Source organism: Staurois parvus, unplaced genomic scaffold, assembly GCF_062004578.1.
Source record: "Staurois parvus isolate SC_StPar_1 unplaced genomic scaffold, SC_StPar_1.0 ptg000950l, whole genome shotgun sequence".
Taxonomy (NCBI): domain Eukaryota; kingdom Metazoa; phylum Chordata; class Amphibia; order Anura; family Ranidae; genus Staurois; species Staurois parvus.
In genome coordinates, this window is record NW_028318746.1 from 401,316 (window position 1) to 428,966 (window position 27,651).

General features: G+C 43.1%; 1 protein-coding gene across 5 annotated transcripts in view; it reads left to right on the forward strand.

Moving 5' to 3' along the window:
- Positions 1–27,651, forward strand: part of DDR1 (discoidin domain receptor tyrosine kinase 1) — a 119,025-nt gene that overhangs the window by 46,828 nt on the left and 44,546 nt on the right. For 4 of the 5 annotated variants that reach the window (XM_089656932.1, XM_089656933.1, XM_089656935.1 and 1 more), the window contains exons 2-3: positions 17,144–17,271; positions 21,464–21,566. In XM_089656932.1, coding sequence (XP_089513058.1) covers positions 17,144–17,271; positions 21,464–21,566 — 231 coding nt within the window. Of the gene's footprint in view, positions 1–7,718; positions 7,856–17,143; positions 17,272–21,463; positions 21,567–27,651 lie in introns of those variants that run through there. The other variant, XM_089656934.1, reaches the window with a different exon arrangement.

Genomic DNA, 27,651 nt, shown 5'->3' on the forward strand with positions numbered 1-27,651 from the left:
TTGTACCATGTGACCTCTGTGATCATTCACAGATTTCACACATAGTAAGCAATGATGTCAGAAGTGACATCTTGCTTATTACTATTCATGTGATCACTGATTGGCCAATCAGTGATCACATGAATTGTGACCGTTTTGCGTTTAAAATCGTTTTGCATTTAAAAAAGTCCCTGACCCTTTCCAAAAAACGCACCAGGTGAAAACGCGGAGATGTGAACCTGTCCCATAGGAAATCATGTTAAATGGACTGCTGTGCGTTTTTGCAGAAAACATGCGTTAGACTTAGGCCTCATTCACACAGATGTACTGATCCGTACACCCATGCGAACACTGCATGTACCCACAAGGGGTGTACAAATGTCCGGTGCAGGTGCAGCTAATGATAGGCAGGCTGCACAGGCCTGTATGGGTCTCCAACTGTACATCCGCGCTGGACCGATGCACGGAGCAAATTGCAGACATAGACCCCAGCCATTAACTATGCAGAATTAAAAATCCAATCTACATTTCTGAATGAACAAAATAAGATTTACAAGTGCACCAGGGCAGCAACTGGCAAAGCTGCCCTCCGCCCCTCACACGTAACATCCATGCACATTGATTAAATAGGGAACATTTTTGCATAGTTAGAACACACTTTGCACTGAGGAATTTGCAGTTGACCTCCACTGAGTGAATTAGAAGCAACTCCACGGTAATTTTGGGCTTGTGGATGCTGGCGGTGCCAGACAGGGACTGAGAAACAACCCGGCACATCATGTATGACAGCCCACAGTGCCAGACTGAGATTTTTCAGGGTCACTAATAGTGCCATTCGGACTGATCAACGGTACTTTTTAGTGAGTTATTACACATTTTTAATAGGCTTTGCAATAAGGCAAGTCATTCATTTTAAATTGATCACCAATCCATTTAGTGGACCTGCATGTTATACAATGCAGCCAGGGGCGGACTGACCATTTGGAAACTCGGGCACTAGCCGAGGGCCCAGGGTCAGTAGGGGGCCCCATGAGATGCCCCTGGTACCTTTTTCATAGGCTTTTTTGAGTTTGGGCAAGGACACAGGGGCCCCATGATCCCCTATGAGTTGTCAGTCCGCCCCTGAATGCAGCACACCATAACACAGAGAGGGTTCACATTTGTGTATTGCAGAACAACAAAATACTTTGTGCTGTACAGCCTAGGTGCATTGGGGTGTATTTATATAAATGTCACATACAAAAACAGTCACCTTAAAGTCCAACTCTGGGAAAATGAAAAATGATCTCCTTCAGTGTGGCTGCACCTTCACTGCAAGGGCTAATTGTTCATTTAGTTCTAGGGAACTTGTTAAAATAGATTTACTTAACCATTCCTCTGTTTCTCCGTGCTGCTAGACTAGTCCCCACAGTGTCTTTTCTCCCACGGTCCAGCAATTTAAGGTCCTGACCTTATCAAGGCCAATATAGAGTCCATAGCCCTGCATTGGAAGTGATGACACTGAGGGACAGTCCACCACTAGAGCATAGGGGAGTGCCACTAGTCAGGGGAGCAGAGGATCAAGTAATTTAAAGTTCAAAAACTCTCCCCTAGAATAAACAAGCAATTAACTCTTGCAGTGCGGGTGCAGCCCCACATCAAGGGATAGCTTTCAAATTTCCCTAAATTACTGCAGCATACAGATCTAAATGGACCCTTAGTCTTTGTCCAAAACCAGACTTTTTAAACTATGGTTCTTCCAGGCTGAATGATAAATTAAAAAAAAAAAGGTAGGCAGTTCTGTTTAATATGACACTTTATGTATTGACATACCTTCTTAGACCCAGTCTGTGCAGACATTATGGACTACTGCTGACTTGACACCATCCACAGGCAGCTTAACTCTTCAATAAGACACAGATGTTGAATCCAACACAATTTTACTTTATCTAATTGCAGTAAAGAGAATGCTTTGCAGTCTTTTGAAGTATTGAAAGAACACGGAGGAAACAGAGAGTGAACTGGGAGTGTCTAACTAGGACTTTTCCAACCAGGGTGCCTTGAAGTCTTTTTAGGGGTGCCTTGGCAAAATGCCTAAAAATTGCCCCAAAATTTTGTGCAAGCCAGCGGGTGGCACCATTACGACCTTCTAGGCACTGGCATCCCAACAACCAACTATGTCATCAGTTGATAAGGAGGATGTCGGTCGTTTGCACAGCATCCTTGTTTGCCTCTCCCTTGACCCTCTCTGTCACCGCTGGGGTCACATTAGCTGATTAATGGAGAAAAACTTAGGGAGAAGAGAAACATTGGAATACTAGTCAGTACCAATGGGCAAAAGCATATTTGCTTTGGAAGACTAAATCACCTAACGTTGGGTGTTCTACGTGTGTGGATGTTGACGCATTATGTAGAACTATTAGAATAGTTTTTTACATTTTAGAATGGGGTCCCTCAAGACTGCCCATAACTTTAAAGGGTGCCTTGACTGAAAAAAGGTTGAGAAACACTGCACTAGACAGGAGGGAGGACAAAAGGTGAAACCAAATCACGTAAGTAAACAAGTTGTGGTGGCCCAAAACTGCCAATAGATGCCAGCATAAGTCAAATCTGATACCGTTCGACACAACAACAGAAAAAAGACAAATTAGTGAGTCAGAATATAGGCTTAAATTTCCTAAATCTGCAAGTTTCCCTGTTTTTTCTTTAAAGATTGCAGGATTTTCTTTTTACATTGCATTGCAGGCTGTATCAACATTATGATTGCCCTCAAAGGGCTGGTTGTATCTGTAAGACTAGATGTCCAGAGCACCTCACCCCTCCCCTATTACATCAGATGTCAAGAATACCACACCCTCCCTAACATCACCGTGCACCCCATTTGAGGACAGAGCTGGAAAGCAGAAAGTGCAGGGTCTGGAGGAGGACTAGAGGAGGAGTGGAGTCAGTTACCAGAGTCTGCTAAATGCTGAGACCAGGGGAGGCAGAGATGAGGGGGTGCTGCAGCTGCACTGAGAGGTGCAGGATTTGGCAGAGGAGTTCTGTCCTCCTCTCTTCTGCCGACTGCTGAGACAAGGTGGGGGCAGAGACAATGGGGTACCTGCAGGAGAGGTGCAAGGGCCACATGAAATGGCTTGGAGCACTGGATTCGGCCCGCGGGCCTTGTGTTTGACACCTGTGAAATTATTGATGACATGCAGTGACATATACATAGCCACTAGAGGGCTACCCTGTAAATCTATACCTGGGGAATATGCTTTAGCCTGGGTTCACACTGATGTGATGGGGAATTCACACCAGTTTCTGTGCGTTTTCCACACCGCATCATAATCGCACCCCGCTGCAGGTGTGTATGTTAAGTTAACAACACCCCAAAATTGGTTTGCAAAACGTGCTGCGATGTGCAGAATCGGATCGCATGGATGTGAATACCCATGCAATCCGATTCTGGTATGGACAAAAAATAGGGTCCTGCACTATTTTATATGGCTCAGATCACACCACACAGAAATCGCATGTCATTTGCACAGGAATGCGGTGCGGTTCCTGTGCGAATCACATTCGATGTGCCGCACCACATATGTGTGAACCCAGGCTCAACAACAACATGAAATGTAAAAGTAAAAGCTTTTTCTTTACATTAAACCTCAATAGCTGTATTTGATTGGATGCACCCGCTGATTGGCTGACAAATTTCCGCCTGACTACTTTGATTTTTCAATTGAAGGATCTCGGGCGGGGAGGGCGACAGGCCCACAAAGCGAATTTCGGATGGTTCATCAGGAAGCAGCTGAATTTCACACAGTGTATGGCAAGCTTAATGTGTTACTAAACCCACAACAGTAAAATCAGTCTGTATATGCATTAAAGCATGCTTGTTATACTCACAGTGGAACCTAAGGGGTTAATCCTCTGCATTGTATAAAAAGGCCCTTTGATCCTTTCTTCTCTGCTCCTCCCCTTTTTCAAACAACCACCTCTTATCTCCTGATAAGATAGACTGAACCGTAGGCATTTTGTACATGCTCAGTTTGGTGTGTATGGCTAGAGAGGTTTTTTTTTTTCCCTTGGGGGTGTGCATGTGATCAGCACAGGGCCAATCAACACTGTCCAGACAGAGGTCAGGGGTTCTGCATCCTCCTAGAGCAGAAAGAAAACTCCTCCTACAAGCTTTAACACGTGCTCTTCTGGTCACTGATGGAAGCCACAAGACTGCTCTAACTGCTGATGTGAAAAGGTATTTAGCAGTTTATATTTACTAAAATAATTGCATTTCCCTGTTCTGTGTACTGTGGGAGACCAGATATAGTGAATGCAGGGTCCTGGGTTTAGTAACACTTCAAGTGGCAGAGGGAACCAAAATGCTAGACTGCGTACATGGTGGTGCGCACATTAGTGCTCATGCGTGCATTGCAGTGCCCCTTGTTTTGAAAAATATAGTGCTGATAGGTTTTTATGCATTGTGGTCAGTTCACACTACTTGCGTTTCAGTGTGTGCTTTTTTTTTTTGTATCCAAAACACACAGAAAGGTTACATGGTTGTCAGTGACATAGTTCACATCAGTGCTTGCAGTTCCAGTGTGTTCTGGTTGCAGGAAAAAAAAGGTAAAACAGGTTGCATTTTTCCTGCACAGAACTGTACTGAAACGTGGTAAAACGCATAAAAAATGCATTGAAACACACCAAAAATGCACTGGAACGCACAAAAAAAATGCACTGGAACGCACTTGTCCCTGTTTAAGTTGAAGAAAAAGAGAGGGGAAAAAATTACCGGAAAGCATCAAAAAACGCACCGGAACGCGTCAAAAATGCATATGTGGAAATGCATCTGGACAGTGTTTCTATGGTGTGAACCGGCCCTTAGAATTCTGAGGCCCTTTGCACATGGGGCTGTCCAACTGCAGTACACCCCTCCTGGTGTTTTAATGTACCCCTGGAGGGTCAGTGTAGCGTCAAGCACTGCTGCTGGCAGCCTGTCAATGCCTATGGCAGGCTGCTGCTGCTGGAAATGCAGTAGGCTAAATGCTGTACCGGCATTGAGGGCCCTGTCTGTTCAGGAATGAGGTTCCAGAATGCAGGCCCTGTGTGTACGGCAGAGTAGACCTAGTACAGAACTTTCATCATTGCATTAATACAGGTATGGAAATGTGAGCATAGCTACAAAGAGAGCCCTACAGTCACAAAATGACCCCCAGCCATGAACGGGTTAAATATTCCCAATCCTTTGCTTGTTTATTAAATATGTAAAAAAAAAATACTTGCCCTTTACCTAGAAATGCTCATTGCAGGACATATATTAAAGACAATGCAATTACAGGATGCGGCTGTACGCGGGTATACGCTGGTACTTGTGCAAGGAAGCACACATGGACATACAACCCTGGACATAGACACCCCGTGTTCAAGGCTGTACAGTACTGTAAAGCCGCATCCTGAAATTGCTTTCTATGGGTGTCGGTGTACAGCAGCTATGGCTCCAGGGGTAGATTTTACACAGGCTCTGTATGCGATTGCATGCTGCATGGCCCTCCGATGGCCGTGTTCATGAACCCTTATAATGTATGCTAGGGACTTATTTGTCTTCTGCAATTTGTGACAGATTAGAAATGTAAGATGATAAAATGGTTTTCATGAATGTCCCCCATTATGTGCTAAATAACACAAATTCATAAATGTTAGTGTTAAAATTTTATTAAACCCACAACAGTAAAATCAGTCTGTATATGTAGTAAAGCATGCTTGTTATACTCACTGTGGAACCTAAGGGGTTAACCCTCTGCATTGTGTAAAAAGGCTGTTTGATCCTGTCTTTTCTGATCCTCCCCTTCTTCTACTCTCCCCAATCCATCTATGATGGAACAAAGCCTTGGGGGCAAGCTGCACATGCTAATTTTTGTGTGTATTGCTAGAGAGTTTTTTCTTTTCTTCGGAGTGTGCATGTGATTAGCACAGGGCCAATCAACACTGTCCTGACAGAGGTTCAGGGGTTATGCAGCCTCAAAGGACAATCAGGGGAAAATGAAAACTTCTCCTACAAGCTTTAACCAGTGCTCTGCTGGACACTGATAGAAGTCACAAGACTGCTATATACTGCTTAGAAAATGTATTTAGCAGTTTATATTTACTAAGATAATTGCATTTCCATGTTCTGTGTACAGTGGGAGACCAGATATATTGAATGCCGATTCCTAGGTTTGATAACACCTTAAGCGACAGGGCTCTTGCACAGGGTGCCAAAAATGCCACTTTTCTAGGTATTTAGACTTTTTTTTTTTTTTGCTGATCTGAGTGCAGCCTATTGCTGTCACAGGTTTGTAGATGTCAGTAAACTTGTGCTATGTTTAGATCTGAAAACATGTATATATTTGCATTACTGACCAGTATTGTGGATGCTTACCCATGGAAATTATTACTATTAGGGCCGGTTCACACTCTAGAAAGGCAGTCCAGATGTGTTCCAGATGTGTTTTTGCAGGTGCGTTTTTGACACGTTTTTGGTGTGCTCCGGTACATTTTTGATGCATTCCAGTTCATTTCCAGCTCCCCTCTCTATTTTTCAGTTTAAATAAGGACATGTGTGTTCCAGTGTGTTTTTGGTGCGTTCCAGTGTGGTTTTGATGCATTTTACTGCGTTCTGTGCAGAAAAAATGCAGCCTGTTCTTTTTTTTTTCTACAACCGGAATGCATTGGTACCAGGGGCGGACTGACCATTTGGAAACTCCTGAGGGCCCGGGGTCAGTAGGGGGCCCCAGGAGATGCCCCTGGTACCTTTTTCATAGGCTTTTTTGAGTTTGGGCTAGGACACAGGGGCCCCATGATCCCCTATTGCCCGGGGCCCCCATAAGTTGTCAGTCCGCCCCTGACTGGAACTGTAAGTGCTGATGTAATCTATGACATTGATAACCATATAACCTACTTTCTGTGCATTTTGGATGCAGAAAAAAAATCCACTGAAATGCATGTAGTGTGACCTGGCCCTTATACAGGATCTATATAGTGCCAACAGTTTGCGCAGCACTTTACAACATGAGGGCAGACAGTACACTTACTATATAGCGCCAACAGTTTGCGCAGCACTTTACAACATGAGGGCAGACAGTACACTTACTATATAGCACCAACAGTTTGCGCAGCACTTTACAATATGAGGGCAGACAGTACACTTACTATACAATTTCACACAGTAGGAAACAGAGAGCCCTGCTCATTAGAGCTTACAATCTAAATCACAACCTCGCTTCTATTCTGGGAGCTAGAAGAATCACTCTGGAACTTTTCCATGTATATATGTGTCCGGACGCTTACACATCTATACGTGTATAAACGCACGCACTACACGGACCATTCTCGTGTTTTTTATGAAGGAACTCACTGCATAGCATTGCACAAGGGCCCATACTTGGGGTTCAAACACAGGCATTTCAATGTACACCCTACAAGCTGAATTCTTACAGTGTTGCTTGTTACTTTGTTTTAAAGAGTACAGCAACAATTTCTTGATTCCATTGTTCTTCCTCCCCAGGGCAGGATATTACCTGACCCCCAGCCCCCACCCTTCGGCCCTAAAACTGGCAGGTCCACCATGGCCATTGTCTGCAGGAGAGCAGCACACTGCAGGAAACAGCCAGTAAAAATCTCAGGAAGTTCAGCAACCAGCAGCAGCAAAGTGTGAGAGAAATGGAAATGAGGACAGTGAAAGAATGAGTTAAGGAGAATAGAGGGGAGGGGAGGCAGACAAGTGAATGCCAGGCAAGGTGGGGGAGGAGGGATGCAGGAGGAGGAGAGAGACTCTCAGGGAGAAGAAAGTTGAGTTCCTGTCTGCCCCCAGGGAGAGTAGCTTGGACATGTCACCCTCCTAGGAGCACCTGGGCTACGACTGCAGGGATTGGGGCACAAGGTAAGAGGACAAGGGGGCTGCTAGTGGTGGACAAGGTGCAGCGGGTAGAGGGGGGACTGAATGACAAGGAAACTTGGCACAAATAGACAATGGTTAGAAGAAAGGGAGCGAAGAATGAGGAAAGTGGAGAGGGAAGCTGCTTCCATATCTGACAGACAGGTGTTTGCATACATGGGAGGAGAGATCCTACACACTGGTATTTGCAAAGGACGCTTTGTGGGTTTTCTGCTTTCTCTGACATGCCCCTGCTTGTAAATCATAGTGAGAAACTTCTATATAAAGTCACTTTCCACCCAGAAACTGAGACACTTGTATCCAGAACCTTACAGAATTCAACCGAGTAACAATCGTGAATTTATTGGCTGTTTTATTATTATTATTATTATTATTATTATGATAAATTTCATCCCTGGCCATGTGGGATCTCCTGCATGGTAGGGGTTGGGGAAAGACCTAGCAACCTACCCTGTAAAATAATTGCTAAGAGAATTCATGGAAAAAGTCGCTTACGAGTGACGGTCCATGCAATCGCCAAGGATCGGATACGACTGAATGGATAGATAGCTTGTGATAAATGGTACATACACACAACACCCCTTAAATAATTGTACTATAGTAGGTGTAGAAAAGAAGATGAGATTTCAGAGCACATTACATAAATACAAAAAAAATCATTTTAATAATCTATACTGTCTAAATATATTAATCTAATCGAAAATATTAAAATAACTGTTTTATGTCCAATGAAAAAAATCTATTGGATGTGTTTTTATTATTTTGAAAATGACATAGACTTGTTCCCTTTGTACAGTCTGATCTGTGTTCTTTTTAAAATGTTATATATTTTGTACAGATTATTGATTAAAAACATTTGTGTATTTAGGTACTGGATTCCAAGATATTTTGCTCCTTTTTTTATGCCTATAGTTTGTTTTGTTATTTTTTATTTGTTTAACACATTACACAGGCGTTGCTTTACTAAAACTGGAGCACTCAGAATTTGGTGCAGTAGTGCATGGTAGCCAATCAGCTTCTAACTTCAGCTCGTTCAAATAAGCTTTGAGAAAAAATGGCAGCTGATTGGTTTCTATGCAGAGCTGCACCAGATTTTGCACTCTCCAGTTTTAGTAAATAACTCCCACTGTGTTGTTGGTTGTTGTTGTTACTATTATTATTATATTGTTATTATACAGGATTTATATAGCGACAACAGTTTGCTTTGTTTTGTTGTACATTCAATAACAAAAAGAAAACACTCTATGAACAAAGGTAAAGAAGAAAAGCTCACCTTTGGGGACATGTTACATGTTTTTAATGCTGGAACATGTAACATGTTCCCAATGCTGCAGCCACTGACCCCCCCCCCCCCCCCCGTGACAGACGTAGAGGGAGAAGTTCCCAGTATAAGCTCACGTTTTAAAAACAGCGTGGCTGACCATTGCTCCACCCACATGGCTGTGTCATTCATTCACAGTATTCTGTGAATGAATGAACTACAAGTCCTGACAGCTTTAGTGGCTGTGGAGCACCGTGGTAGTTCATTGAATCTTCCTTTTTAGCAGATTGGATGTAGGTGGGTGTAACCTGCCACTCCATAGAGGAGAATTGAGGTTTCCGATCAGGTCGGCCTGAAAAATGGACCTGCAGACCCGATCGGAATGTTCATGTGATAGGGGCTTAACAAGTATCCAGCAAGTGATGTCAAAATGCCTGATCTTTATATTTTCAGATGGGGATCCATTCCCCTTCTGTCCAGATCTGATGGCAGTCAGGTGTAAACAGACAGGCAGCCCGTTTATATCCAACCACCCATAGAGGAGTGCAGGCTGTGTCCATGTCCACTCTGCATAAGCTGTCATATACCTACTCAGCGGGGGATCAGCAGACCGATCCCCTGCTGAGCAAGCTGATCTCAGGCAGCTGATCTCCATCTGAAAATATAAAGATCTGATGGCAGACCAGATCTGATGGCAGTCGGGTGTAAACAGACAGTTGGCCCGTTTTACATCCGACCACTTATAGGGGAGAACGGGCTATGTCCGTGTCCACTCTGCATAAGCTGTCTTACTTCTGCTCAGCGGGGGGGTCAGCAGACAGATCCCCTGCTGAGCAAGCTGATCGCAGGCAGGGTCCACCCCGTGTGAAAGGGGCCTTGCTAGGTCAGTGTCTCCAAAGTATTAAATCCAAAATGAAATGTTATTAAAAGTTGTTTTAATTGTCTTTTTAGTGAATGCAGCTTTTAATAAAAATTCATTCTGAACTGTACATGCTTTTGTCTGGTCCTTTTCTCCATAAATCATTCAGCTCATTTTAGATATGAGCTGGGCCATGTACCTGTTCCTTGCGCCAGGAACAAATCAATAGGATCCAAATTATCTAAAGTATTGAGGTCTGAGGATCATCATGACAGCCAGGTAGCTAGCATTTTCAGAAAGGCAGGTCAGCAATGGCAGTCTGCTTATTTCTCTGAGCTTAGGATTCCTCTTGGCCTTTGTGTTAAAGTGATACTAAACTCTAGTTTTAAAAAAATATGCTATTCAAGAAGAATATCCAAATTCTTTTTTTTTTTTTTTCTTGCTGTAGTCTGACTCCCTATTAGAGGGAGACTACATTTGTTATCCATGGTCTCACTGTAAGTAAGAGTGTGGCCACCCTCTTTCTCACTCCCAAGGTGGACTATGGACTATGTAGTTTGTATAGACCTGTGCACATGACCGCAACTAACGTACACTGCTCACTCCAAACAAACAGAAGTGAGTGGAAAAGAAGAGGTTCAGGAGCTCACAAAGGACATTAGAAAAAGGCAGAAAAACACTGTAAGAAACAATTTAAAGGAGAAGTACAGTCAAAGCTGCTTTGACTGTACTTCTCCTGTGGATCACAGGAATGCAGTTCATTCTGCACTCCTGTGACCCGGTTTTAGCCAACAGCGGGCTAAAGCTGACATCTCTTAGCCAGTCCAGGCTGGGGAAGGATCGCAACCATATGGTCAGGATCCACCCAGGACCCTGGACCGGCAGCTTGCTCTGCCTCTGAGCCAGCCACTCACACCCCCAAAACAGCCCAGCACTCCAATGAGTGCTGGGGTGGGGGGAGGCAGAGCAGACAGTGGTAACTGACAGTCACCGCTCTGCTCAGAGCGGCAGGGAGAACTGAGCGATGAGCGGTGTCTGATCGTACAGTTCCCACCCCTAGAGCTGGTGGGGGAGAGATGCAGCATATCCACCTAGGTAAGTATAATAAAAAAACCAAAAGCCATACTTCTCTTTTAATGAAAAATAGATTACAGGGCCAATAAATAGTGGATGTATATGGATTATTTTTGGAAAATAAGGAGATAGTTTAGTATCACTTCAGGTTTCGTCATGTGTACAATGTGAGAAGGAGCAGGCTAATATCCAGTGAAGTAATGGCCCAGTTCAGCCTCCTTTACCCCCTAGATGTGTCACACTTCATACTTTGTCATACAGATGTCTCAGACTGGTTTCTGCCTCGCCATGACCACACAATAGGGCTGATTTACAAAAACTGAACAGGGTGCAATCTTTTGAATGAGAAAAGGAGTCTGATGGGTTGCTAGGGGCAGATGATCCACTTCTGCTCCAGTGTTTTATTAGTCAGCTCCAGTGTATTCTCTGAGAAATTCTTTATCAAGCTGCGCCACAATAACAAGTGCCAGTCTGTATTCTATCCCTATATTGTGTTCTCTCCATGGTAATTCTTCACATTCCAGTCTCTGCGAGCCCACTGTCCCACCCTTATCAATCTGCGTATTGTGGGCATTCTGCTCATTCTGCAATGTCTAGAATTCACATTCTATTAACCATTTAAACATTAGACTTTGCTCTGTACTGCTGAGCTCCGTGCAGGAGTATCAGGCACTATATCATCTTGCTGTGTCTTCTGTTAGAGTATTAGATTACATATTATCCCCATGTGCCACCCATAAGCAGAGTGTGCATTATCTTACTGTGTCATCTGTAAGAGTATCAGATATATTATTCCACTGTGACACCTGGAAGAGTATTCAACTGTGCATTGTTTCACTGTGTCACCTGTAAGAGTACCAGACTGAAAACTATCCCACTATTCCACCTGTAAGAGGATTCAACTGCGTATTTGTTTCACTGTGTCATCTATTCAAGCACCAAAGTGAATATAATCCCACTATGACGGTTGTAACAGTATTTGACTGTGTATTGTTTCACTGTGTCACCTGCAAGAGAAACAGACTAAATATTATCCCACTGTGTCACCCGTAACATTAGTTGACTGCATTGTTCCACCATGTCACCTGTAAGAGAACCAGACTGATTATCATTCCACTGTGTCACCTGCAGCACTGTTTGACTGTGCATTGTTTCACTGAGTCACCTGTTGGAACACCAGAATGCATATTATTCAACTGTACCACCTGTAGCAGTATTTTATTGTGCATTGCCTCACTGTATTACTTGAAAGAGTACCAAAATAACTATTTTTTCACTGTACCTTCTGTATTAGTATTTGTGCATTGTCTCACTGTTTTGCCCATAAGATTACCAGACTATTATCCACTATGCCACCTGTAACAGTATTTGACTGTGCATAACTTCAGTGTGTCACCTGTAAAAGTATTGAGTACCAGACTGAATATCCTACTGTGCCACCTGTAACAGTGTTTGGCTGGGCACTGTATCACTTTGGCACCTTTAAGAATAACAGACTGAATATTATCTCATTGCTTACCACCTGTGAGAATATTCAGTAGTGCTTTTATCACTGAGTCACTTGTCACAGTATTTGACTATGAAATATCTAACTATGCCATTGTACAGGTACCACTCTGTACATTATTCAGAAGTGCAACTTGTATACGCATATGACTATACAGTATATTTCCTCACCATGCCACCTACAGTGGGGAAAATAATTATTTGATCCCCTGCAGATTTTGTATGTTTGTCCTCTTACAAAGAAATGAAGGGTCTATAACTTTTATCATAGGTGTATTTTAAATGCTAAAAAAACACATGATACATATGTTATGAATTGAGTTGCAGTTCAGTGAGTAAAATAAGTATTTGATCCCTAAGCAAAACATGAGTACTTGGTGGAGAAACCCTTGTTGGCAAGCACAGAGGTAAGACGTTTCTTTTAGTTGTTTACCGGGCTTGCACACATCCTTCTCTGAATCATTTAGATGATCATTGGCAAACTTCAGACGGGCCTGTACATGTGCTTTCTTGAGGAGGGGGACCTTGCAAGCACTGCAGAATTTCGATCCAGGGCGGTGTTACCAATGGTTTGTTTTGTGACTGTGGTTCCAACTGAGATCATTCACAAGCTCCTCCCGTGTAGTTCTGGGCTGATCCCTCACTTTTCTTATGATCACCCTTACCCCATGAGGCAAAATCTTGCATGGAGCTCCAGACTGAGGGCGATTGATGGTTATTTTCTATTTCTTCCATTTGCGAATAATCGCTCCAACAGTTGTCTCCTTCCCACCAAGCTTCTTGCTTATGGTCTTGTAGCCCATTCTAGCCTTATGCAGGTCTACAATCTTATCCCTGATGACAGCTCTTTGGTCTTGACCATGGTGGTGAGGTTTGAATGGAAGAAAGAGATTCTGTGGACAGGTGTCTTTTATACACGTAATTAATTGTCTTAGGAGCACTTTCTTAAATTGACAGGAACAATCTGTGTGCCACATGAGCACATAGCCAGTCTGTGGGAGCCAGAATTATTGTTGATTGGTAGGGGATCAAATGCTTATTCTACTCACTGAACTGCAACTCAATTCATAACATTTGTATTGTGTTTTTTTTTTGTCCTGGATTTTTGGTTGATATTCTGTCTCTATCATTTAAAATACACCTATGATAAAAATTATAGACCCTTCATTTCTTTGTAAGTGGGCAAACTTACAAAATCTGCAGGTGATCAAATAATTATTTTTGCCACTGTATAATGTAGAAATATTCAACTTTATCTAACTGTGACACCTGTAAGAATGTCAGGCTCTTCATAGTCTCACTTTGTATCTGCAAGAATACCAGACTGAACTCTTCTTCACTGTTGCACCTGTAAGGGTTTTCTGCTGTGCATTATCTCACTTTGTCATCTAGAAGAGTATTGGTCTGTGTATCCTTACTTTGTATCAACGTTCATTATCACACTATACTATCTGTGTCAGTTTAGGCTTCATGCTCACAGGGTGTTTTAACGCTGGTAATGTTAGCTGTGTAAAGTCACATTAAAAAAGTGAGGTTTTTTTAGCGTTTTCGCATTAGCGTTTAGCCACATTTTTTCATGTTTGCATTTTTTAGCTACTTTTTTTAACTCCCAAAAATAATTTTTTGTGCTAAAAAAAAAGTCCAAAAATGCTGCGTTTTACCGCCTTTTGCAGCATTAGAGCATTTTTACAGCTAAAGAACTCCTCTAGAAACCCACTAGTTCTGGGAGTTTTTTCCAGTCAAAAAACGCCCCTGCCAAAAAACACTGATTACAGTCTGTATGCATGGACAAATAGGATAACATGCTGGGGAGTTTACTGGCTGTAGAAAAAAACGTCAAAAGCCAAAAACAGGCGCTGTAAAAATGTCCAGTGTGCATGAGGACTCATCAAGGGTGCCAGGCTAAGCATTATTTCACTATGGTATCTGTAAGACTATCAGACTGAGTGTTAATCCATCGTGCCACCTGGAAGATGATCAACCCATTGTGCCACCTGGCAGGTGATCAGACCGAGTGTTAATCCATTGTGCCACCTGGAAGATGATCAGACCGAGTGTTAATCCATTGTGCCACCTGGAAGATGATCCAACCGAGTGTTAATCCATTGTGCCACCTGGAAGATGATCAGACCGAGTGTTAATCCATTGTGCCACCTGGAAGATGATCCAACCGAGTGTTAATCCATTGTGCCACCTGGAAGATGATCCAATCGAGTGTTAATCCATTGTGCCACCTGGAAGATGATCAGACCGAGTGTTAATCCATTGTGCCACCTGGAAGATGATCCAACCGAGTGTTAATCCATTGTGCCACCTGGAAGATGATCAGACCGAGTGTTAATTCATCGTGCCACCTAGAAGATGAGCAGACTGAGTGTTAATCCATTGTGCCACCTGGAAGGTTATCAGACTGAGTGTTAACCCACTGTGCCACCTGGAAGATGATCAACCCATTGTGTCAACTGGAAGATGATCCGACTGAGTGTTAATCCATTGTGCCACCTGGAAGATGATCAGACCGAGTGTTAATTCATCGTGCCACCTAGAAGATGAGCAGACTGAGTGTTAATCCATTGTGCCACCTGGAAGGTTATCAGACTGAGTGTTAACCCACTGTGCCACCTGGAAGATGATCAACCCATTGTCTCAACTGGAAGATGATCCGACTGAGTGTTAATCCATTGTGCCACCTGGAAGATGATCAGACCGAGTGTTAATCCATTGTGCCACCTGGAAGATGATCAGACCGAGTGTTAATTCATCATTCCACCTGGAAGATTATGAGATCGAGTGTTAATCCATTGTGCCACCTGGAAAATGATCAGACTGAAAATTTTCCACTGCACCACCTATACTAGAAGTAGTCTGTATATTATCCAACCGTGACACCTAGAAGAGTTACAGACTGTGCATTATCTCACAGTGTCACCTGTAAGAGCACCAAACTGTGTATTATCCCACTATGCTACCTGCATGAGTATAAGACTGGGAGTTATCCCACTGTGTCATCTGTATGAGACATTATACTATCCCACTGTGTCATCTATTTGAGTATAAGACTGAGTGCATTTCTGCAGCGTCAAATGTAAGAATATATGGATGTGCATCATTAAACTGAGCCACCTGTATGAGGATAAAACTGAACATCAACCCACGTGTCACCTATAGGAGTAAATAGAACTGCATTATCCAAGTGTGCCACATGTATGAGATTTAGACTGTGTTGTCTCTCTGTACCACTTGCTGGTGTATCAGAATGTGCATTATCTCACTATGTCACCTGTATGAGAATCAGACTATGTAGTATCCCACTGTGCAACCTGTGGAATTAAGTGAATGTACATTTTCCCACTGTGCCAACTGTAGGAGTGAGTGATTGTGTACTATCCCTCTGTGCTAGATGCTAGAATAACAGATTGTGCTTTATACCATTGTCCCACTGTCCTGAATACTGGACTTTTCCACCTGTAAGTGTTAGGCTTGGTACACTCGGATAATTTTTTGTTTGTTCAACCAGCAGGTTGAATGAAAAAAAAACTGACAGATTGCTGTACAAACACAAGCATTGTTGGTGCAGTGATCTGCTCTGCTGTTCTATTGAATTCTGACAGCAGGTAGGGTCTACTGCTTCCCCCACCAGAATTCACAGATCAGTGCTCACAGCTATTGGCCACATGCGCTGATCAGATGCTGGTTTCCCAGCAAGTGCCTTCGACAAAATCCAGGTACACTTGTGGAAGGGTCATGCTGGAAAAACAGCATCCTATCAGTGCTTGCGGCCAATGGCGGCAAACACTGAACTGTGAATTCTAGCAGGGGGGGGAGCAGGAGAGCCTACCTGCTGTTAGAATTCAATAGAGCAACATGGGAGATCGCTGCACCAACATCGCTTGTGCTGGTAAGGCAATAAGTCAGGTTTTTTTTGTTCAGCTTTAGGCTGTGCACTCTCTAAATGTCAGCCCACAGAGTGTCAGCATGATACTCCTTTGTCCCACCTGTATAAGTATGAGAACATGTATGACATCTTCAAAACATGTACATTCTTGTATGATTGCAGTAATGTCGCAGGGCCATGAGGAAATCCATTCTCATAATCATGGCAGAATCAGAAATATGCTACCCAGTGGGTAAAAGTCCAATTTTGGAGTGATGGTCTGCTTTAACTGTCGACATGTGAAATTATTTTGTTCATTTACATAGCACCAACATATTCTGTAGCTCTTTAGAGAACACTGAACCATTCACAACAGTCCCTAAAGACCTTGCACACTGCCAATTTGGTCATAAGCCAATGAGCCCAGCTGTTTCTTTTTGGATTGGGGGGGAAACTGGAGCACCAGAGGAAGCCCAATACAAAGAGAACATGCAGTCTGGATCCAGGTCATGTCCCTGGTTGGAACTATTTCCAGAACCCCAGTTCTTATCTGCATATACACAGTAGGGATCAAAACTAGAACAAAACTAGGGATACATGCCCATAGCAACCAACCAAATTATTTACTTTGCTTCAGAGCTGAATCTGAACTTTTTTATACTGCTTTGTGTAACATACTATGCAACTTTGTTTCCACAGCAAAAAATATGAAGGAATATTTCATGGAAGGCCGCTGAGAGGAGATGTAAAGATGGGATCTCGACTTCTTTCCTTGTGTATGCTGCTCGGCATCTGCCTGGGTGAACCTGATGCTCATTTTGATCCATGTAAGTTTTTTACAAAAAAACGGTTAAAAAGGTTCAGCATATTTAAAGTGGGTTAAAGTGAAGAATGGAAATTATTTAGCACTTTTTTAAAAGATAAGTTCACCTTTTAGACAAAAATAAAAAAATGCACATTTTTTTGCAGGCAAAAAAAAAGTGCATTTATAATTTTTTTCTACAGAAGCCTGGAAAGGAATTGCACCAGTGATCAGTAGATTGCTGATGCCATGCAGGACTCCTGCAGACCTGTCAGAATATCTGCTTGCCATATGGGATGTACAAGCAAGCAGATATTCTGACAGGAAACGGTGTTACAGAGCGCTGTGGTAGTTCATTGGAAACTACAGGCCCATAGCCGCTAAGGCTGTGGGGACTTGCAGTTCATTCATTCATGGAAGTCAGACTTCTCCCTGTACTATCTGTCAGAGGGAGGGGGGCAGCCGGCTGCGGCTATGGGAACATGTTACATGTTCCACCCTAAAAATGGGTGGAACATGTAACATGTTCCCAAAGGTGGACTTATCCTTTATTGTTATTAATATTATTATTATACAGGATTTATATAGCACCAACAGCTTGCAGTTACAACGTATCTAAACCCAAAATCAAAAATGTTTTACATTGCAGCTTGCCAGACCTTACATTTTTATGGTTGTATTAATTTTCTTTATCCTGCTCACACATTGTACTGTATCTATGGTGGTGGAGCGTTGTCACCCTAGGCTGCTCTCCTGAACTGGATTACAAACACCTCTCCATCTTCTGACCTCCATTATAACAGGAGGAAGTGTTTTGTAGTTTACCAAAGATATCTGGGAAAGCTGATAACATTGTTTCGGAATTCAATTCAATGCCTAGGAAGTTACAAGGATAGAATATTTCTGGCAGGATCTAAGGGTATTTTTGGGTACTTGCTGAAAATATTCTTAGCCTGAAAAAACTAATACAGCCACCACGTCTAAGGACTGGTAAGCTGCAGTATTTGTTCATATATGTGTGGGTGTGGATGTGTGTGTTTATTTCCTAAAGGATTCCAGAGAGTTGCATGTCTCCCAACCTGGCCAACCAGACAGTGGGCAACCAACTAATATATGGGGTGTCCCAAATGTCTGCATCCATAGGCATTAGATTATTAAAAATGGTCATTTCCATACCTATAAAATGGAGCTGGTCCAGAAACTACATGATGATGGTGACAAAGGCAAGTATAGAATTTTGCTAGTGGTTCTTTCTGCACCAGGAATAACCTCATTTCACTTGAATAGTATTCTCAACCAGCACAATGCACATTACTCACCTGAAAACAATCCAAATTGGAGGACTGAAGGACATTTTCAGGGCTCATGCACATAGAGCTTAAAGCAGTAGAAGAAAAAAAAAAGTCCCCTGCAAGGTAATGTCATAATGTGCTAATATGCATTGCATACTAGCACATTATGTAGGTCTTCCCTTAAAACAGCCCTCCAGCGGCGTGCTGCAGAGGCTTCCATCTTCACGTGGTCTTCCTTTGCGAGTTCCGGCCGCCTGACAGACAGTGATGCCACTCCCACACATGCACGTGGGAGTCCTGGACCATGGCACAGTACTCTGAAGGAATGGCACTGGTATGCCGGGGAGAGGGCACCGAAGATATACTCATCTGACCTGCCAATCCTCCCCGCACAAGACTGGTCCTTTCGGTCCCTGCGGTCCAGCGGTCTTGTAAATGGGCTGTTTCTGACATGAGCACGCTCAATGCACGTTCCACAGGCAGGAACGGTCCACCAATGGAACGTGGGGAAACGCTGTTTTCCATAGGCTCGATAGGTCAGGTGAGAATGAGCTTAGTCCTCACCCTCAGAAAAAAGGAGCAGCTGATCCATGCAGTGGGGGCACAACCCCACTGCGTGGTAAAAAAAAAATTTTTTAACTCGAGTTCTGCTTTAATATCTGCAGATGACTCTGAAGGTGATGATACAATTGATTGGACCTGGACAGGATTTGGGTCCTTACCTGATAAGTGTTGCAGCAGAGAAATTCTAGTTTGAACTATTCACATGTGTTCAGCAGAGCCGAGCGTATGTTTGTGGAGCAATTTTTACAGCCTGTTTCCCCTAAAAGTGATCAGATTTTTCTTGTTGATATGACTGCCCCCTTATATCATGATATTGCCAGATGCCTATTGTCTGATATACTGTATATGTTATCTGGAATCATTGCTTACAATTACCAGGCAGAGTAGTAGCTATTGAAATTATATGAATGATTGAAGGCAGGGCTCAATATTGCTCACAGAGTTCTTATTATCTTGAAAAATGTCCCAGCTTTATAATGACAGCAGTCCCTTGTCAGTATAAAGCTGAACTTTAGACACATAGACATTCTGCAAATTGATGCAGCTCTGTATTCACACCTTTTGTTTTTTGCATGCAGGTAGTATAAGTATCTGAATTTGAGTTTGTATCAGTCTCTTCCATTCCTTGTACAGCAGAGTTTACACAGAGAGAATCCACACACAAAACCAATCAGTAGTGCTGCATTGCTCATATGCTAACAGGAGACATACTGAAAGAAGGAGAGAGCAGAGTGACAGACAGATGAGCTCATTAGAGTGGTCTCCTTCACTGTCTAATCACAAGCTGAAGGGGGGGGGCTATAACTGTTATTTAATTACAGCCCTCTGCTCTCTCCTCACAGGCTGTGATCGACAGTAGCAGAAGCCAATGGCTCCTGCTGCTGCCTCAATGGAGAGAGAGAGAGCGCCGCTGCTCTCAGGCACAGTGCTGGATGAGATCGGGCTCAGGTAAGTATAAGGGGGGGCTGGGGGAGAACCTGTGTACGAAAGTTTTTTTTATCGTAGCCTCCCTGGCGGTATTCCCGAGTGTAGCTCGGGGTAAAGTTTCAGTACCACAAGCGGTAACCCCGAGCTTCACTTGGGCTTACCATGCAGCGCTGCTCCGGGATCCCTCGATCACTTACCTTGTCCTGCGCTCCCGCGATGTCCCTCCTGCAGTGTCCCCTGTAATGTCCTCCGGCCGATGCCGGCATCTGTCATCTGGGTTCCGTCCCCTGCGAGCGTCGGGACATACGGGGGATGGAACGGAGGGAAATTTGAAAATGACAAAAAGTGACATTCACTAAATACACTAAAATAACATAGTAAAACATTACTGTATCAAACCATTTCACATACATTTTGTCCCGAGTGCTTTGTCCTTTGCCCTGCCTACATTTTTACTGTTCTTTCTGCCTGGAAACTGAGAAACGTCCATGGCGTCCAAAAAGCGTCCCTTTAGGTCAAAATCGGTTTTAGACCAGCTAGAGAACAGCGATAGTAAATTAGAACCACTTGCAGAATTGAGTGATAATGATTCGTGGGGAAATTCGTCATCAGACACTGAAAACGATTCTGCGACTTTGCTAAGTGATGTGCAAACTTGGCGCTATATTTCAAATTTCAGTGTTTTTGGTTTGATTATATTATTGAATTAAATTTATTATTATATTATTATTTTTTATGATTATTAAATTATAATTTATGATTTCGTGTTTCAAATTTTAACATACCCGGGATGTTTACTAGACTCTTGTTTGGGCAGATTTCAGTGAGTTATTCCTAAGAATTACAGGCCTACAATAAAAAAAATACATATTTCCATGCAAAAAATTGTACCGCTTTGAGCACTGAAATATGGACATAATCAGACCGCTAGGGAGGTTAATACAGAGAATGCATTACGGTGAAAAACCTTCTAACTTTACAACCACTTTAAAATTACATCCTTTTAAAATTAGTAAAAAAAGCACCAATTTCAAAATGTATAGTATTAGAAGTTTGTGTAACAACCCAAAATCTAATTAAATAGAAACCTGTACAGATAGTAATTTGTAGGCTGCATTTGCTGACCTTGTTCTGATTGCCTGGTTGTCTTTGAGACACTGGCCCAGAACAAACATGCAGATTGTGAGAGTCATAAAGTTAAAACTATTATTCTGCATGCGTTTTCAGAGCCAGTGGCTTATAAATAACAAAAGCCATAGGATGGACATTTAAACCAGGAAAGCATTTTTAGAAGCAGAAGTCAGCAATGTCTGCTTCCTTATATTGTCCTTATGGGTTTGTTTTAAACAGAGTTGACCAACTTGAATAAAATCAGTCTAATTTTGGACAGTCAGTATGCTAACAGGAAACTGACTGCTTGTTTTTGATTTTTAGCTACATGCCGCTATGCATTGGGCATGCAAGACAGAACCATCCCTGACGAGGACATCACAGCATCCAGTGCATGGTCAGATTCCACTGAAGCCAAACATAGCAGGTGAGAGATGTCTTCTACTTTTGATTGTATTTCAAGGGTATCCCTTTCCAAACTCCAGGAATGAGCATTTCGAATAATGAAGGAAACATTTTGGCTTTGTAAGTTGAGCTTGACCATACTCAAGAGCCATAAAACCCACGCTAATTATTTTAAACTAAGCTCTGCAGTTCAGATGTCCCCATTGTATATACTGTTGTAGGATTGAACTTATGCAGCTCAACCTGTGCCACTGTCTCCCCTCCTCCATGGTACCATTAATCCAAGTCTTACACTTGACTCCTTGTTGGCACGTTCCTTACCATGAAGCTTGCTCACTTTAGTCCATTGATGCTACCCTATAATGTTTGCAGGGATAACATATGATGAGAGGCTGCAGAAGGTCTACAGAAGTCCTTTCTGAGGACTTGCATTTGGCTAATGTAACAAGCAAATTGGATTTTTTTGTCTTTGGCACAGCTGCAGTTTCCTAGATGGTGTTAGTAGCTTCCCTTGTGGCAAGAAGTTTCTAAAAATCCACCCTATACTGATAATGCAAAGTTCCATTCCTCACTGGGTTGCTTAATGTCTTCAAGACCTTTGAAAGGACATCTCCCTCTTTGGTGCAGGATTTTTCAGTGATAGTCAGCTGTGCTACCGTAGATGCGCTAAATGTTAATTCAGATGATCCAGAAGTATTTACATCTTAGAATTATCCCAAACACCTAAGAAAGAATAAATATAGCCTTAGTATTTAAATACAAACGCATCTTCCACTGTGCATACAGGTTATGTAATGGGCAATTTTCTACAGACATATATTTTATAGTTTTCCCAATAAGTCAAGGCCTAATACAGAAGGGCAGACCAAGGTAGTGGTGGACAGTATCTGGCAGTCTGTTACGCATAGAAACTAATAACATTTTTCCTTTAAAGCAGATTTCTTGGCAAACAGTTAGATACACAGACGGAATGCATATGTGTGAAATGTTTTATCTGCCAAAATATTTATAATCCTGTCTAGCCAGTCTTGAGATTCACAAACTTCCACCATACACATGTAGGCAGATTGCCTTCAGTAGGTAGTGTAGTCTGGCTGGCCCAGGCAGGGGTTAAACCTTTTTTAGGGGATTTTTGGACCCAGCCTACCCACTCTGTGCTGCTAATATAAGGGGGGAAAGTTGGATGCCAAGAGAAGTCCTTCCTTTGGGGATACGTCTGTGTTCCTGTTGTCTGCTGAAGCTGTGCCTGTTTCTGGGCCATGGTACAATCCTAGGTTGGGGAAGTCGTGACACCGTACTGCGGAAGGGGTCTGCTGGGCCCTGCAGTCCGCCCAAAGATGCTGTCCAATTGGAGAACTGCCAAGTCATGGACTGACACCTATTAAAGTAGGCCTAGGCAGCCAGAAATCAGTACAGTTTGTTAGAGTTATCAGCAGTGTGCCTCCTAAATGCAACAGTTACATTCAAGGTGTGCAGTGACATGGCATGCAGAGTTTCACAGAAGTACATTTAATAACACACAGGCACACGCACGGCTCATCTCTAAGTCGGAGGCCGTCTTAAGGTTTATTTCACCTGAACTTGGCTTCTGCCCAGTCTCAGGGTTTGGTGAGTGTGTGCACACACAGAAAGGTACCCCATGTGCAGGGCAAGTGACCCTGCCCATTGCCTGGCGTAGTTCAAGAATCCTGTGGGCTTACAACCTGGAGGAGTCGGCAAGGATGCGTCTGCTCCGCACTGCCCTCACACAGCCAGATTGATGACCTAATTTTTCTTCTCTAAAGTTAAATAAAACTTGTTCATGCGCCTGCTCATTGGATAGTATTCCGCAGTGTATAAAAATAGATTGCAGCACATAGTAAAATTCTTTGAAAAAAGCTTAAATATTAACTCTTCCACCACTGTATCCTAAATAAAATATAACGACCCAGACTCCTCTGATTTTCTTGATGTAAATATCATTATCCAATATCACACGGGTCTCCAAACTTTCCAGACAAAGGGCCAATTTACTGTCCTTCAGTCTTTAGGGGGGCCAGACTGTAGCCGACAGAAATACAAAATGTCCCAGCATCAGTGGGAGTAAACAATCCTCTATCATTGGTGTCATTGGGAGGTATTGTACCCCATGATTGGTGTCATTAGACCCCATTGTTGGTGTCATTGGGAGGAACGATGCCCCACCATTTATGTCATTGGTAGGATTTTGCCCCAATGTTGGTGTCATTAGCAGGAAATTATGCCATTCATTGGTGTCAGTGAAATGAAATGGTGTCCCAAGGGCCAGATAAAAGCAGGCAGAGGGTCGCACTGCAATATCAGAAGTGAGACTTCTATAGGTGCCAGGAAATTCAGCACCAGTAGATTTAAAGCAAATGTTTATCAGAAGGGTGGATCTCAGCGCCTAGAGGACACTATTCACTTGAGTATGGTATCAGCCTCCTACAAGGTCAAACCTGCGCCTTCTTTATAGCCTCCCACATCACACCACACAGCTGGTGTCCACAAAGAAAGGAAGATACTTCACTAGTGCAGATCATCCAAGGTTTGTTTTATTAAAAACTGCCACTTGCTCTGTTTTCTGCTCTCACTCTGCATGCTAGCTTGTGCAGTGTAGCAGAGGCTGATTAGCTCACAGTGCTGTCCCTCCTGCTTCCTCTGCTTAGCACAGATTGCCAGAAAATACTACAAAAACAGGCTTTTTTACTAGCAATAGTTAAAAATACTTATGTTTTTTTCAATAAATACATAACTGGATTTAACCCCCTTCCTGACCAGGCCATTTTTTGCGATACGGCGCTGCACTATTTTAACTGACAATTGACAATTAAATTTACCGTATTTGCCGGCGTATAAGACGACTGGGCGTATAAGACGACCCCCCTACTTTTCCTGCTAAAATGTAGTGTTTGGGCTATACTCGCCGTATAAGACTACCTCTCTTCCAATGCACACCAGTGGGAGGAATAGTGCCCCATCATCGGTATTAGTGGCAGGAATAGTGCCCCATCATTGGCATTAGTGGCAGGAATAGTGCCCTATCATTAGTATCAGTGGAGGAATAGTGCTCCATCATTGGTGTCAGTGGGAGGAACAGTGCCCCATCATTGGTGTCAGTGGGAGGAATAGTGCCCCATCATTGGTATTAGTGGCAGGAATAGTGCCCCATCATTGGCATTAGTGGCAGGAATAGTGCCCTATCATTAGTATCAGTGGAGGAATAGTGCTCCATCATTGGTGTCAGTGGGAGGAACAGTGCCCCATCATTGGTGTCAGTGGGAGGAATAGTGCCCCATCATTGGTATCAGTGGCAGGAATAGTGCCCCATCATTGGTATCAGTGGGGGGAATAGGTGCCCCATCATTGGTATCAGTGGCAGGAATGGTGCCCCATCATTGGTATCAGTGGCAGGAATAGTGCCCCATCATTGGTATCAGTGGCAGGAATAGTGCCCCATCATTGGTATCAGTGGCAGGAATAGTGCCCCATCATTGGTATCAGTGGCAGGAATGGTGCCCCATCATTGGTGTCAGTGGCAGGAATAGTGCCCCATCATTGGTGTCAGTGGGAGGAATAGTGCCCCATCATTGATGTCAGTGGGAGGAATGGTGTCCCATCATTGGTGTCAGTGAGGGGTGGAATAGTGCCCCATCATTGGTGTCAGTGGGGGGTAGAATAGTGCCCCATCATTGGTGTCAGTGGGGGGTGGAATAGTGCCCCATCGTTGGTGTCAGTGGGGGGGGGAATAGTGCCCCATCGTTGGTGTCAGTGGGGGGGGGAATAGTGCCCCATCATTGGTGTCAGTGGGGGGGAGGAATAGTGCCCCATCGTTGGTGTCAGTGGGAGGAATAGTGCCCCATCATTGGTATCAGTGACACCAATGATGGGGCACTATTCCTCCCACTGAGACTTGCTGACCCTGTTCTCGTATGGTGCTGCTGCAGCCAGCATATGTGGTTGCAGCAGCACCTCTACACAGAACACCTACCTGCTGCTCCGGCACTCAATTTTTGCGGGGCCGCTCGGCTCCGCCCCCTCGCCGGTGATTGGCCGCCTGTGTGCCTTTCCTGAGCTACAGTTCTGGCGGCCAATCACCAGTGAGGAGGCGGAGCCGAGCAGCTGCACGAACATCCAGTGGCCGAACTGAAGGAGACGCCGCGCTTCCTGGACCGGATCGTCGTGGGACTGGATCCAGGTAAGAGACATCAGCCCCTGCAAACCCCTGTACTTAATGCCGCAGCCCCCCTAAACATGTGTACCGGCGTATAAGACGACCCCCGACTTTTGAGAAGATTTTCAAGGGTCAAAAAGTCGTCTTATACGCCGGCAAATACGGTATGTCCTTTTTTCCCACAAATGGAGCTTTCTTTTGTGGTATTTGATCGCCTCTGAGTTTTTACATTTTTTTTTTCTCTATAAACAAAAAAAACCCGACAATTTCAAAAAAACCAAAACAATATTTTTGACTTTTTGCTATAAAACATATCCAGTAAAAAAAATTTAAAAATCAAATTTCGTTATAAATTTAAGCCAAAGTGTATTCTGCTATATGTCTTTGCTAAAAAAAAATTACAATACATGCAAATTAATTGGTTTACATGAAAGTTATAGCGTCTGCAAATGGTGGCATATCTACTGGAATTTTCTTTTTTTTTTTTATACTAGTAATGGTAGCAATCAGCGACTTATAGCAGGACTGCTGCAGGCATTCTGACACTGGGGGGGAAATGACTAATTGCCACTGACAATAATGCAGTGATCAGTGCTAATAAAAAGCACTGACACTCTACTAATGACATTGGGCGGGAAGGGGTTAACATCTGGGGTGATCAAAGGGTTAACTGTGTGCTGTTTTACTATTTTGTCTGTATGTGCTTTACTGTGTAAGCATACTGCTTTGTATTGCTCTGCACAGCAGAGCAATACAAATCAGCGTGCCAGTGCTGACAGGGGAGAGATCTGTATTGTTTACATACAGACCTCTCCTCTGTCAGTGTTCCTCAGTGATAGCCGGGTGCCAGCGGGGAATCTCCTGCCGGGACCCGGTGATTTTGTGCAGCCCTGTAGCAGTGCTTTTGCTATAGGGTGGTCAGGAAGCAGTTAATAGCATTTTTTTTTATAAGTGCCTGAATCACTTTTATAAGAACAAATTATGGCAGAATGAAAAGGATATTTCAACTGCAGGATTTCTTGAGGCCCATAGAGCTTTAATGGACTAATCTTGTTACCTATACCATTCATTGGATGCTCTTTTGTTCCATGCAATAGACGGGAAGAACTCCAAAGTGTGACTGCTCGGTTTGTGCAACAAGGCAAATTTTTCCTTATAGTATATCTAAGCCCAATTAATAAAAAATCGTATATAAGCTGTAACATGTAAAATTCAAAAGTCATTTCCACCTTTTTTAAATCTGAAGTTTTTATTAAAATAATATATGGTGATTCTACAGAAGGATCCTTGGTCAGGTATTTCCTGTTATAGAGTGACAACGCTGTATCCCTGACTCCCAGTTGTGCTCCTGTGTTGTCACCCTGCACACAAACTTCTGATAGAGACTACAAGTGACTGTTCCAAATTATGCTGGTATGGTCCACTGTTGTCACCTTGCACTGAGCAATGCCATGCATTCATCTCTTGAGTGCATAAAGGCATGGAATTGCTGCAAAGAGGTGACAGGATGATGATATACATTGCTTTAGCAAGCTAAAATTCATTCCATTACAGTTTACATCTACTTTAAGACATTTTCAACATATGGTGGTCAATGTTTTGTTAGTTGTGTTGGTCCCCTCTCTGTTCACTCCCTAAAATCTGCTGTCAAGCCTTTATAACACATGAATATCATTGGGGCCCCTCTCTATTCAAACCTTTTACTTTTGAAATACTGCATGTTTTTCACTGACTGTCAGTCCATGCCAAAAAAAAACATTGTTCACCTGTTTTTGTACATGCCTAATCAAATAAACGTAACTTTGAAGATGAAAGATGCCCTTTAAGCCAGATGAGTTTGCTAATTCGATTCAGGGTTCAGGAGGATGGCACATCAAACAGAAGAGCTGTAGGAGGTAATAAAGTTCCGTGTTTCGCTTCAGCCCATTTTACCTCT